At 39.1% G+C, this 14,816-nt stretch overlaps 1 protein-coding gene across 1 annotated transcript; it reads left to right on the top strand.

Moving 5' to 3' along the window:
* Positions 1-4,122: 4,122 nt before the first annotated feature.
* gpr137bb (G protein-coupled receptor 137Bb) lies at positions 4,123-12,846 on the top strand. Its single transcript, XM_019267373.2, has 8 exons — positions 4,123-4,230; positions 6,190-6,905; positions 10,095-10,144; positions 10,318-10,540; positions 10,876-11,025; positions 11,150-11,278; positions 11,989-12,110; positions 12,230-12,846. The coding sequence occupies exons 2-8, from the start codon at positions 6,504-6,506 to the stop codon at positions 12,348-12,350; spliced, it is 1,197 nt and encodes a 398-aa protein (XP_019122918.1). The 5' UTR covers positions 4,123-4,230; positions 6,190-6,503; the 3' UTR covers positions 12,351-12,846.
* The last annotated feature ends 1,970 nt before the right edge of the window (positions 12,847-14,816 follow it).

The following is a 14,816-nucleotide window of genomic DNA, read 5'->3' as shown; positions in this document are numbered from 1 at the left end:
ATTTTCCAAATGAGTTCATAGACGTGCAGAAAGCTTTTATTTTGGTACAAAAAACCGACCGGAAGACAAACATTTTAAATTAATTAGTTTTTTTAATGTACTCCGAACCTGATTTATTTAGGTGTAATTTTATGTGACACATTTTAAGGTTAATGTGTTACATTAACAAACGTATTTTTACACTTCATACTGTGAACAGCTGCTCATTATTTGTCAATATTTTGCACAGTACATCCTCTTTGTCATGCAGCTCGTTACATTGGAAAACAAATCCATGTTGTATTCAACAAATGTACAACACTTTTGTTTTTTCCCTCATGTTTCATTAGTTGAATTAAGGAACTTCTTCTTCTCCACAAAAACAAAATGTGTTCACACATTTCAAACACATCAATGTGCTCGTATTAAAATCCATGTTAGTCTTTAGGACTTCTTTCCGTCGTTGGGGTATCAGGGTTATGACTGTGCACCATATGTGTAATATCCACAGTCCAAAACCTAATTAAAACAACACTGTGTAACTTTTCTACCGCAAAATAACAGATCATATTGATATTGATGTCTCATTGGCATTAGCTTGGTGAAACTAGTAAGTTATATTATTTGGCTGTCTTGTGTTGTTAAACTTGACTAATGTTTGACTGTCAGTCAAGAAAGTTGTCGACACGCTTAAGTTTTTGATCGTAAGTAATTCAATCATAATGTTTATTGTAAACTAATTTCTCATTCTGTTTTATTTGCTAGTTATTACAAGTTCATTTAACACTTAACGTCTGAAAACATCACAGCTGCATGTGTTATGATGCATCTTAAAACAGGAACTTAGTCCATATAAAACAATAAGATACAAATAATAATAACAATTAAAAAAAGCAATATAGATATTAAGAAATCATCATGATGTCTTTGGTTTAGTCGGAGCTCAACAGTTTGATTCAGGACTGTGTCGCCATCTAGTGGACACACAGTCTAACCACATCCATTCCTCACCTCCGTCCTTCTTTCTTTCCTTCAATTTTCCTCCCACATCTCTCCATTTTGTACAGAAGCATAAGAAACTTTTCTTGTTATCACAATATATCTTGTTCTAACGCATTACTTTAATTAGATAAATAGTAAACTGTTAAACGTGATAAGTTTGTCTGCCATAATAATCTGAAAATATCGTGTTATAATAATAAACTTTTCATGTTATGTCATAGTGATTCGTTTGTAATTTTCTGGCAGCAAAATGCTGCTGTACTTTTCAGATTAATAATGCAAAATAAAATCAACAAATAAATAATAATGTAGGTTAACGAGCTACCCAGCAATATACAGCACGTAAATTAGGTCCACCATTTTTAGCTGCAACATTAAAGTGGTGTACAGATAAGTGCGTCAATAATTATGATCCAATAATATAATATTAGCCGCACCTGCGACATCTTCCTGCCTATTACTGCCTCAGCGGAAAATATATAAACACATATGTTCAAATCCAACATACCTCACCTGCAAATGTCACTGGAAATTAAAGTTTATTTATTTTACCGACATGCAGGGGGTCAGGCTTCCTGTCCTTGGGTCACAACCACCCTAGGCTAACATGACATTTCCTTCTGTGCGTTTCTAAACTCACATTTCCACCCAACTGTTTTGTGTGTTTGTTTGTTTTTTTAAATTTAAGAATAAAATCCTGAGTGGAAACATCATCAATTCAAAATATACCAAAGATTTTACCTTTGGCTGATGTGGAGAGACTGACAAATGGAGAAAGAGAAAGAAAGGCTGATGGAAACATATGGTTTTCTGAGATTTGCAATTCATTACATTACAGTATTATTTACATTTTACACAGTGTCCCAACTTTTTGGGAATTGAGGTTGTAGATGCAACTGTGTCCATGTGGTTTATTCTGGGTTTAACCTCTGGAATTGTGCTCTGGATCAAGGATGGTGTAAACTGTACTGACCTGGCTGTGTGAAAGTGACACATCAGGAGTTTCTGTCAGTCTGTTAAGCCAATCAAAGATCATACACACCACTTATCAATAGAAACACCTGCTGTAACACACAAAATCACTTTCACATGATATTACATTTATGTTTCAGCTCAAAGTGAGAACTGGTCCCAGATTGGACACTGGTAGGAAAACTGTCTGAGGCACAAACATCTGAATGTGTGACCGAGACAGACGAGGACTCTTCTCTGGAACTAAAGACCACAAAATGAGATGTGTTTGAGTGACACTAGTCTTCTTCCTGTATTCAGATATACACTGAGGACAAGATGAGATGAACAGAGCAGAGACAGATGGCAGAGAGACACTCCACCTGGACATGGACCACCTTTTGATGCTGCTGCTCTGGACTTCAGGTAGGACTCACCTCAACACACACACACACACACACACACACGCTGTATTTTCCGCATAATCTCCTAATTAATGGAATAAATCTCCTCATGCCTTCATATATAACAAATATACACAGAAAGAGGAGTATTATATAATCCATATAGTATAAGACATATAAAACTTTATACAAAACATGACTGCTGATTGATATATGAGACATATTAAAAGCTTAAACACATAGAATATGGATGATCTGAGACAAACTCCTTCAGTGTTTAAATTAATTCAGTATTTCAATGTCATTTCACAGCATGAAAGGCAAAAATAGAAGCAGAGCAGTGAATAAAAATGGTGGAGCAGGAGTGTGTGTATGTTTGTCGTCAGCGTGTTGAGATGAGCTGCCCAGCATCCTCTATTATCTAACAACCTGCCTGTTATGTAATAACAGAGAAGATCTGCAGAGAGAGAGAGGGAGGAGGAGGAGGTCTGTTTAAGAGTTTGACTGATATCAGGGTCGATACTGGCCTTCATACTCCAGTCTGACTGGATGATATCATGCTGAATTTATATTTCCCAGATAATTGATCAGTACTGTGCTTGTTGTTTGTTTATATGCTAGTATATAGAAAACACCTTTTCTAATTTTCTTAGCTGCCTATAACAGATTGATTTCAAATGCGAAAACCCAAAGGATGTGCTTCTTTACAGTATCAGCAGTGTGCGACACTAAGTAACGTTCGCTTCGAAATGGCTGCTAACATCAACATATGGCCACCCACTACAATGCAGAGTCCAACACACCAAGTCCAAAGTCAAAGCTGACATTTCTGCGAAGCATGTGAATTATATAAAGCATGTGATACTGTGGTTTTAACTAGCTGGTTTGCAGGTTCCTGGCATTATGAGGCGGCCGGATACATGCAGCATCGCTGGGTTGCAGCTGGCTAGTTAACCATAGCTTGCTTGCTCACTAATATTATCATTAACACTAGTGAGTGAATATTTTATTTATAGCTTGTCAAATGCCTTCATCATTTAGTTAATTTGAACATCATTGTTGGGATCAGAGGTTTTACTTAAGGCAAAGTTTAACGTTGGTTGAACTTTACAAGTGAATTCACACTATGAATAAGTAAACAGTCTTAAAAGAGGGGCGGCGTTTGGCTTAGTCGGTGGAGCGGCCGCTCCATGTGCGAGGGCTCGTTGCGGAGGCCCAGGCTCGAGTCCCGACCTGTGTGGCCCTTTCCCGTATGTCGTTCCCCATCTATCTCCCCACATTTCCTGTCGATCTTCAGCTGTGTCTATCAATAAAGCAAAAAAGTAATAATCTTAGTCTTAAAAGGTGATAGTGTCCAAAATGGAAATAATGACGCTTAAAAAAGAGGAGGGGGATCACAAATACAGAAATTTAAGCTTGAAGATATTGATGCAAAATCAGTATAAAAAAAATAAATATGGTGAAAAGAAAACAAAAAGAAGATGCACAAGATAATAATTGTACATTATGACCTTTCAGGACTATGGGGGATTCATACATTTGAAAACAGCTCATCATTTGGTTCATCTTTTTATTTTTTATGTGCACACGCACACAATATATATACGCATGCGCATGTTAGCAGCTATGGAAACAGAACAGTGATGTGCAGACAAGGTCATATATAAGGCCTTATAGGGCTGACCTTTCACATGTTCTCACTTTGCACCTGAACATGACCCAGAGAAGAAGCAGAAGAAAAAGGAGAAGGAGAAAAGGGAGGAGGAGAAGAAGGAGAATTAGGAGGAGGAGAAGGAGAAAAAGGCAGAAGGAAGGGAAAACCCCTACGGAGAAATGCCTCCTTCCGGACCGCCGACCCCTGCAAGGCACCTACTGTTGGAAGACCTGGAGCCAGGTAAGACAATTAAATTAATAAAGTTCGTCACATTTATGAATCATTTTTTGGAGACAAACTAAAGTGAACTAAACACAACAACTGTTATTATTCATCACTTTATCACTTATGATTCTTTCACTTGACATGTTGTTACAACTCCTCCAACACCTAAACAGTTATATTGCTAATATTATGTTGCTGTCATCCATGTTAGTTTAGTGATGGTGAAACTTGTATATTTGTGTGTAAAACTGTAAAATTAGTTTTGCATCAATCGTGTCGATTTTGACTGAAACCGAAAAATGTTTTAAATTCAAGATGGTGACTGGGCGATCACTTTTTTTATCTTTTATGGTTGTTTCACTTGTAATGCTGTTACTTTCATGACATTGAAATGTTTTTATTGATCTGTGTCAAACCTTAAGAGTACAGAGTGTTGTTTTAGAGGCTTGGCACGCAGCTTAAGCATGTGTATGTCCTGCACGTACAGTGACATTATGAAATTACGCATGCAGTTTTGAGCTCTTCAAACTGGTTGGCAACATTATTATGTTGCTGTCATTCGTGTCAGATTAGTGATGGTGTGGTATTTGTATGTAAAATTGTTATTATTGTAAAAAATAGTGTAAGATGAGATTTATTTGTGAGATTAGATGATTTTTTAGAAGGACTGGGCAAGACAACTTTTTGCGTTGAACCAAATTGATATTTTTGAAGTAAGATTTTCTAAAAGTCTGCATGTTGACGGTGCATGCTCCATGTCTGGTACCACTGTGATCATGTGTTGAATTATGTGCTGGTGCAGGTGTAAATCTTTTGACTGAAATTATTTAGAGTTGCAGCCAAGTTATATTCCCCAGCAATTTATGAAACATGTTACAGGTTACATTACTTAACATCTGCTAAAAAAAAAAAAGATTTGCAGCCCCACTCCACTTTATAACCATGTTCTCAAATGCAGCAATCAAGTTTAAATACTTGATTAACAGTGTTTTACAGGTTGATGCTGTGAACAGCTTGATACTTTTCTTTTTTGTCTTTTCAATGTAATAATTATGCTCTCTCTCAAACACATGATCACCTTTGTTTCTTGAGAGCTTTCCTCTAAGTCGCTCAAAGATTTGGACTTTCGCACCCACCGTAGGATAGGAGATACTCTCTTAGCTGGTCATCTGTCATGTAACACTGGAATCAATCTAAAAAGAAGAAATATTTCATGAATTCTTTAGTCAAGCACATGAAATTATAGCAATCAACAACCTGCATACACAGCATCAGATATTAACTACAAAGCTCTTTTGAGTTTTTTAGTGTTTGTTTGATTTGTAACAACTAAGAATTTCCTATATTAACTCCTGTTCCATTCGCTGTTTTCCTCACGCACATGTCATTACCTTAATAATATATATATATTATCTATATATATATATATATATATATATTATATATATATTATATATATATATAAATATGCTATGGCATGTCATGTTCATTTTCTGTTACTGCAGAACAGGTTCCATACATTTCCTTATTTATTCATTCGTTTTTTTGTCATTCATTCTTCAGGCATTAGTAAACCAACCCATTTTAATCATTAGTTTAATCATTTTTTTTATTCAAATGTTTATTATTTAATTAATTTGTTCACTTTTTGTTCACTCACTCATTGTTCATTTATCTGTCTATTGATATATGTTCTTCATTTATTATTATTCATTGAGCCATTCATTTTATGCAAAGCATTCAAACAGACTATTTTCTAAAAAAAAAAAAAACAATAATAATAAAAACTGCTACCACAAAACACTTTCATCTATATCCACCAGTATCTGTCAGATACTGGCAAATAAAACACAGTATCAGTCAAGTGTGATGCTGCTGTGACGCAGTGTGTGTGTGTGTGTGTGTGTGTGTGTGTGTGTGTGTGTGTGTGTGTGTGTGGACCACAGATCCCAGTTTACCTCTCTCTCCTTCCAGATCCATCTCTCCACCTTCCTCTCCTCTCTGCAGCATCCCTCCTCCTGCTCAGCCAATCACCTGCCGTGGAGTGTGAACATGTGAGCAACAGCTACCAATAGCTCTCCACCAGGCACCGGCAAAAAGAGGGGAGGTGTCTCTCCTCCTCCTCTCTGTGAGTCAGACGGTGTGTCTGGAGGAGAGTCGATGGATGTGAAGGATCCGTCTAACGAGCTGAGACACGTTTCCTCTTCATCTTCACTCGTAGATCAGAGGCTGCTGCTCTGTCTTCAATCTCCACTGCTTCCCTCCCTCTGCTGGAGAACACAGGGTGAATGAATGGGGAGGCGATGGAGGGGAACCCGGCACAGGAGCAGCAGCATGCCGGTAACGGCACCCACCTCCCTCCCCCTCCCACTATCACGCCGGCCATCCCTCCCTACGTGAAGCTGGGTCTAACCATCGCCTACACCATCTTCTACTCGCTGCTCTTCGCTTTTGTCTACGCCCAGCTCTGGCTGGTGCTGCGATACCGACACAAGCGCTTCAGCTACCAGACGGCCTTCCTGTTCCTGTGTCTGCTGTGGGCCGCCCTGCGAGCCCTCCTGTTCTCCTTCTACTTCAGAGACTGTGTAACGGCCAACGCACTTGGACCTTTCGCCTTCTGGCTGCTCTACTGCTTCCCCGTCTGCCTGCAGTTCTTCACGCTCAGCCTCATGAACCTCTACTGCGCACAGGTGAGGGGGACACTGCTACTGGCACTGGTGGAGGAGACACTGGTGACACTGGCAGAATAAGTCTGGCCCACAATGTTCTTTAAAGAGTAACATAACTGCAGCTCCAGTGGTTTCACTGCTGCAGTGATGTAGGAGTGTATTTCAGGGTGTGTCAGTACACTGTGACATCACTGCAGGGTGTGGTTACAGGTGCAACAGAGCTTATGTCTGACCACACCCACCAGCAATTTAACAGACTTGAAGCTTTCAACCCCAAAAAAGCAGTGAAACAATTTTTTCAGCTTGGTGTTCAATTACTCCATAACCTCTTAATTCCTACTAGACTTGTCAGTGTTTCCATCAATATAAAGTCAAGTAATGCAGCCAAGAATTGTTCAAACACCCAAAACTTCTAGTCCAGATCTTAAAGTCTCCAAAGATGCAAATATGTTAGGCTGAAACTGTTTCTGCAGCGTTGTACAAGACCAGCACTGGCCTGGTTCCAAACTTTTCCAAACAGTTATTTCTAACGGTTGGAGAAACAATCAACAGGTCAAGGTTTGGTAAGTGGGATTAAGAATGGAGACATCATCCTTCTGCATAGCCACATAAAGCTTGGATGAAATGGACGCTTGTTGTAAATCAACTTATAGAAATACCATCCCGTAAAACAATCTTGGATTTGAATATAGAAGACAGAACATCTTAGAAGTGTTTTTTGGTAGCCTAAATGTTTATGATGTTAGGTAAAGGGTTTATGTAATTACAAGTTCAGAAGCCACAGAAAATAGGAAACATCACTTTGGTGTGAATCCTGAAACAGTGCTACCCAAACACACCAACATGAAACTAGCATGGTTAACTATTGCAGTGCACATTTAAAACGTGCCTGTATTGCCGTTTGCACGCAACACCAGATACCGCAATAGGAAAGGCTCACATTATTCTTTGAAGGTAGCTATCTGACGTTAGCTTCATAACAATAAATTAACTGCTTTGGCGAGAGCTGCTCATCCAAACTACTTTACACTCTCACATCCTTGGATCCTAAGCGATACAAATGTGAAGTTGAACACATGTCCTTGAGAACAAACAGATTCCTTCCAATTTAGTTAGTTTTATCCATTATTTGATTGTTTTTATCTTGCCAGTCAAACGCAGCAAATGGGATGCATGCATCTCTTTCTACTTGCCAAAAAATGACACAGATCAACGCAACTGATTGGCATAGCCAGAAAGATCTTCACATGCTCAGCTTATCTTATATATGTGACCTGAACCCCAGTACTTTGTTGGGTCCCAGAAGGTTCAGGGTGGGTAGCCATAGATTTTCAGGAATCCGCCCTCAATCATAAGAGTATTTCACCAACATAACCATCCTATACTATTGGTATAGACTCTATATAAAATAAACTAGTTTTTCTTCCTATGCTATAGAGGAAGAAAAACTAGTTTATTTATTATTACTTTTTCAGGAAAGTTGAGATCAACTTGTTTTGACGTTCTTTGCTCCAAGAAGTTTTGGTTGCTAATGGTAGTTTTGTTTTCACTGATCTACACTGATTTACATTTATTTCCATTGATTTTCGGAGCAGTCTGTTGTGCACTCAAAGCTAATGATGATTTTTGTCTGTGCTGAAAGCCAAAACCCATTGAACCCTTCAACCCATTAGAAGTTTGTCAGCACAAACATCAGCATACAAAAACAAAATAGAAACACCAACAGACATTTGAAGATCAGTGTCTTTCACTGCTTGTGGATGGACAGAACTGGGACTCAAACCATCAACCCTACAAGTAATGTGCTGACTCGCTATACCACCTGACCTACAGCCACCCTGTAGTCATTCAGTCAGTTTGTCTTTGTTTTGGGTTGAATCGCAATAAATTTGACAAGATGCAACATCAACCATTCCATTGCCGGATGAGTTGCATAATGTGGGACAAGTCGTGCATTAAGTCAGTTTTTTGGGGTGATCAGTGAAGCAGCTGCCTCTCTTCTTCACCTATTCATCCACAGCAGCTGGTGGTTTCCAAAATAGACCAGAAATAAAGACAGAATAGAAATGAGCCTCTTTAACAGCAGCTTTACGCCAGTTGTTTCTGAGAGCTCAGATGACGCAGATTATTTTTCCGAACAAACACTATGGTGTCTTATTTCCTTAATAAGGGCACCTTCAGTCCTGGAGTAGGGATTAATCGATGAAATGGGCTGCTGAATTGAAAAGCTGCAGACTGTTGGCTCTCTCCATACATTTGGCATCTTCTACGATCATGGACAAGTCTACAACCCGGGCTGTGTTGTTGTTGTCTCTGTCCTCACATTTTAACCCAAAAGGTTGGTGTCTAAGGGCTGAATCTTAACTTCCTAAAACACGTTCATAATGTTGCACTCAGCAAACAAAACAGCTGTGTAAAGAATGAAAAAAGAGTTCAGTTCAGTTCCCCTCCACACAGCAACCCAATCACTGCATGAAGTAGCTGTGAATGTTCGATTTTGGAAAATTACAGACATTTTCAAATGCAGCCTCGCAGTTCCAACATTGGATCGATGTGGCAAGAGGGACAATTTAAAATAACCTTCTGTAACACTATCAAAAAATACTTGCAGGTGATTGGATAAAACATCAACATCAATGTCTATCTTGGGTGAACTTCAACCAATTTAGATCAAGAAACCATATAACACAGTCAAAGCCAGTCTGAAGAAGAGCAAAAATATCTTTACTGTCAAGAAAAGCCTTCAGTGTTGTTCTTTGCTCTTCTGTCATTAAAGAAATACTCTCCAGTTCTGATATAACTAACACTGGCAGCATCTACGCCAACCTCGTTAGCAGCGCCATTGTTGTTTTCAAGCAAAAGAATCACATTTCACACATGTTATCACACCTAGCATTAAACCATGCCTGTAGCTCATGCTGTAGCTGCCAGTAGTTCCTCATGGGACACTAATTAGTATGAACCACTGGGCACAAACACATAGCTTGAAGCCTGGCAAGATGGATTCTCGTGTGATCTTGTGATCACAATCAACCCCACCTACGCATTATTTATCTGTGGCTACTTTTCATGGATGTATCTATCTTGCTAGTTATATAGGAAGCTGGTGCCCTCAATGTTAATTCCACCCAGAGAGCTGTGAGCTGCAACCAGGCTATAGAAAACATCCTATTCCTAGTGTGTAATCTGTCTTTTCTTTTCCCCACACAGGTTTACTTTAAGGCAAAGTCCAAGTATTCACCTGCACTGCTCAAGTACAGGTAACTTCAACCAACTCCAAAACCTTTCAAGTGTATTAATAAATCAAACTAAACATGTTTTCAAAAGCAGTGACTGTTTTAGAATAGCCTCCATGTTTAAAATGCTTATGTAGGTTACAGATGGTACTTTGTCCTGACCAACATTCTCCCTGTTTCCCTCCGCCATCCTACAGACTTCCTCTGTACCTGGTCTTCTTGGGTGTCAGTCTTCTCTTCCTGGTGGTTAATCTAGTCTGTGCTCTGCTTGTCAAAATGACTGCTGCTGACGTCAAGACCATCGTCCTGGTGAGGGTTACCATCAATGACAGCCTGTTCGTCCTCTGTGCTATCTCACTGTCCGTCTGCCTCTACAAGGTTGCCAAGATGTCGCTGGCTAACATCTACCTGGAGTCAAAGGTAAAGTCACAGGTTTCTCTGGAGATTACTAAAATAAGTAGGGTAAGTCAAAACCTGCTTGAGGCCCTCAGCTGCTTTATCTAGAGTGGGATGAAAATTAAAGCCTTGTGTAGCAGCTAAATAGTCTGTACTGCACTCTAAGAGGACATGTTTCATAAAACAGGGGGAACATTTTGTCAGCCAGCAGATTGGGGAAGCATTTCACACAATTCCTTAACTTAATCCAATCAATCCTTTACTGACATGGGACCTATTAGTGGGTAGTTTCAGAGCTTTCTTCAAATTTCTGTACTAAAATTCTGGATATTATTGAATACAATGTAATGTGTGTGCAGGGGACATCGGTCTGTCAGGTGACTCTGATTGGCATCATGGTGGTGCTGCTATACGCGTCTCGGGCCTGCTACAACCTGGTGGTGCTCGCCCTCACCGACATCGAGACCATCAACTCTTTCGACTATGACTGGTACAACGTCTCAGACCAGGTGGGATTGTTTTACTCAAACTTGCTACACGTCTGGTAATGTGGTGTTCACTGGTTGAACAGAAGTCAGGAGTTTAAACAGCATTTTTTCTCATCTGACCTTGGATCTATCTGTGTGTCTCCAGGCGGACTTGCGGTCATCGCTGGGAGATGCTGGTTACATTGTGTTCGGGGTGATTCTATTCGTCTGGGAGTTGCTGCCCACCTCATTGGTTGTCTTCTTCTTTAGGGTCCGACGGCCTCCTCAGGAAAGGGTCAGTCCTCCTGGCAGGGTCAGGTGACCACTGACCAACATATTTGTTTTTTAGCTGTAATGTGGCTCTAGATCTGTCAGTCCAGCATTTTGGTCCAGACTGAAAAATCTAAACAAATAACAAATTCATTATCATGAAGTTTTTAATCAATGTTCATAGTCCCAGAGGATGAACCTGCCTGAATTGACTCCTCTGACTGTCCAGTACTTTGGTTTAAGACAAAAAACCTGCAAAACTAATGACATTTCCACCAGCCTTAGCTGTATATTGTACCTTCTGCTAATTTTAAAACATAAACATTTTAGTCTACTAACATGCTAAACTAAGACAGTGAACACATAGAGATACAGTTGCCAAATGCCAACATGACACCTATTCAGTCCAATGAGAAGTGCTCTTCCACCGCAGTCATCCAAAAAGTTTTCTATCTTCTGGATTTCCTTTCTGTTTATGCTGCCCACTGAATATGTGCAATATTGTTTCTCTTGTTGGCTTCACTCAAAAGTAAGCGCTCATAGGCTTTACAATGTGCTGATGTCAGAGATTAATAAATTGCTTTTAATGGTTCCAGTAAAGTTTTACAAATACAAAACCTCCATGCACTGTTAAGTTTTACAGAAATCTCTATTATAAAGGTGATGGCAAGGCTTTGTCATCACAGCAAATCTCTGTGATTAGTTTTAATTGATGTTGACTCATTGTCTCCATAGAGCACTGCTGGGATACCAAACCACGTTCTCTCCTCCAGAGGATATTTCTTTGACAACCCTCGTCGGTACGACAGTGACGATGACCTGGCGTGGAGCATTCCTCCCCAGAATGCATCAGCAAGGTATAGACATCATCATTGATATCATGATTTCTCTGTTGTGGTATGTCTGAATTCAGTTCACATTAAAGATAAGCTAAGCAAAGCAGCAGCTGACCTGAAGTTTCTTGTGTCTCTGACAGTCTTTCCTCCGACTGTTATGACTGGGGAAGCCGCCACAGCAGCTTCACTGTGCACACCAACAGCGATGAACAGCGTCTGACTGCTACTGCTGCCACTGGAGAGCTCCACCCTTACCCATAATTCCACTTTTCACTGTACAGCATCACTCTGCACTTTGACACCGATCAGTTATTGTGTTTCTTATCACTGATGTACCAGTTTATAGTCACCGTATAGAATTTAGAGAAGATGTCCTACAGGGTTCCTACACAGGTCATAATTAGGTTGTTCGTCATTCTCAGCTGATGTTAATACTTTAAGATGTTAATACTTTAGCCCGTTAAATTCAAATGAAACAATATGTTCACGATGACCGACACACCACTATTAGACACTGGATCTTTAAATGCTCATTAATGAACACGCACACAGAGGGAAACTAAAAATACAAGAAAGCCTAAAAGTCTCTTGCTGTTTCTGTGTTAGTTATGGAGGTATAATAATGTTTACCCTGTTCACCATCTTACTTTAGCATGCTAACATTTGCTATGCAGTAATGTCTTCAGTTTTGCGGGTTTTGGTAATAAATTAAATTAAATTGTTGACCTGATGATGGCACTAGATGAGTTACTCATCAGTACCATCATCAGGTCAACAATTTAATTTAAATTATTTTATTTATTAATCTGACATCAACACAATGTAAAGCCTATGAGTGCTTACTTTTGAGCAAAGCCAACAAGAGAAACAATATTGCACATATTCAGTGGGCCGCAAAAACCACAAAGGAAATCCAGAAGATATAAAACTGCATCAAATAGTTGTGGATGATCTGATGCGTTGCATGACTGAAAAGCCGGAATGAAGCTCTGAAAAAAAGGCTTGATAAAATTCTGTGTTATCTCAATTAATACATGCAAGTGGATCCACAACCAAGTTGTCCAGATGTTTTCCAGACTAACACTGTGTAGGAACCCTGCTTCAGAGAAAGGCCATGTTTTAGATCCACAGTATGTAGACAATGTTGTGATGAATGTTTCAAAGAATGTGTATTGATCATTTAGGGAGTTATTCAACAAGTATTACTCAGGCAGTCGCACAGAACGGACCCAATTGATCATTTTGTTTACTATTCAAGACTCCAGATTTTTGGAGATTTCTGGAGAGAGCATCCACACTTCCAGACATCTAACAGGTTAACAAAGGTTCATTAACTATAGTTTTTAACATTAAAGTATAGCCTGCAAACAAAGTTTAAAAATCTAACAAACATGGTGGTTCACAATTTCGTTTCCTATCCTGAACAATATTTGAATTTTTGAGGTTTTTGACTGTAGGTAACAAAACCGAACTAATTACATCATAACATGTGCACTGTATGTTGATTTAACATAATCAATATCCTGTAAATATCAATAAGCAGACAGCTGAACAACTGTGTTGTTTTGATGTTATGAATATTCACGCTAAGTAATTTAATCTTGGGTTGAGTTTTAATTTGACTTCTTTTTAAATAAATATAATTCTTGTAATTATTTTGATACATTTCAGATTTCCAGAATTGTATAAAAAGCTTTTCCATAAAAACAACTCTGGAAAGTAATGAACCCATCAGACCGGCTCAAGACTTAACCCATCATTACATTTTTGTTAATATGGACTTTGTTTTGCAGTGTTGACATTCCTGTAACGATATTCAGAAAAAAGCTTAAAGTCTATATTTCTAACAGACGCAGGTTTTGTAAGTTATTTGTACAGCTGACTCACCGAGATCATGTATTTTGTTGTTGAGCTTTGTGGTTGTGGTTCATGTGTTCGTGACGTGGGGTTAAAAATAACACTACAATAAAATGACCTTCTGTTTGTCATCGCAACAAACGTGTTGATTTCTTAATCATGTCATTTTAACAAATAACCAGTTAAGTTACAACCAGCCCTCACACTTGGTTAGTGGTAAAGATGTCAAACTCGGATCCTTTTACGGACTCGAGTCTTTCTGAGTCACTCACTAAACAGATCCAGGTCTTACAAGTCCTTTGAGTCACTTGAGTCAGTATGTCCATAAATATATAAATTCTACCAGTGAAATATAAGCCACACTGTCTTAGACTCCAAACAGGCTAGATACATTTAAATTTGAGAGCTATTCTACAAGGAGGGCAGTCACCTGTTTGTGCATTTGAAACTTTGATGCAGAAAATAAAACTTGCATTTTCATCTTATTGTTAATTACAATTCTACAAAACTACGTTATGCTACTCTTACATTGTTTTTAGCCTATAAATTATGTTAGTTATGTTCCACCCTAGTCTGACTCTGCCTTGTTTGGCACTGTATGGAAGATATGATCCACTCAACTCTGTTGAATCAGTGAATCTGGGTCACCTGGGTCTGCTGGGTCAGTGAGTGATCCACGGGTCTCTTGAGTCGCCTGTGTCTCCAGCTCTGTGCTGATCGTGCAGGATGGATCTCTGATACTGACTCTGGGTATGCAGGAAGTTACGCCGATCCACTGTGTCAGCTCATCTGAGTCCCGACTCCCGAAGCTATTGCTAATGGTGGCAACAAGTGCTTATTTTCTACAATAATACCAAGATTTCTGGCAGC

This window comes from Larimichthys crocea, chromosome X (assembly GCF_000972845.2).
Source record: "Larimichthys crocea isolate SSNF chromosome X, L_crocea_2.0, whole genome shotgun sequence".
NCBI classification, from domain to species: domain Eukaryota; kingdom Metazoa; phylum Chordata; class Actinopteri; family Sciaenidae; genus Larimichthys; species Larimichthys crocea.
The sequence above is the reverse complement of the archived record's forward strand: the minus strand, read 5'-3'. Positions and strand labels throughout refer to the sequence as shown.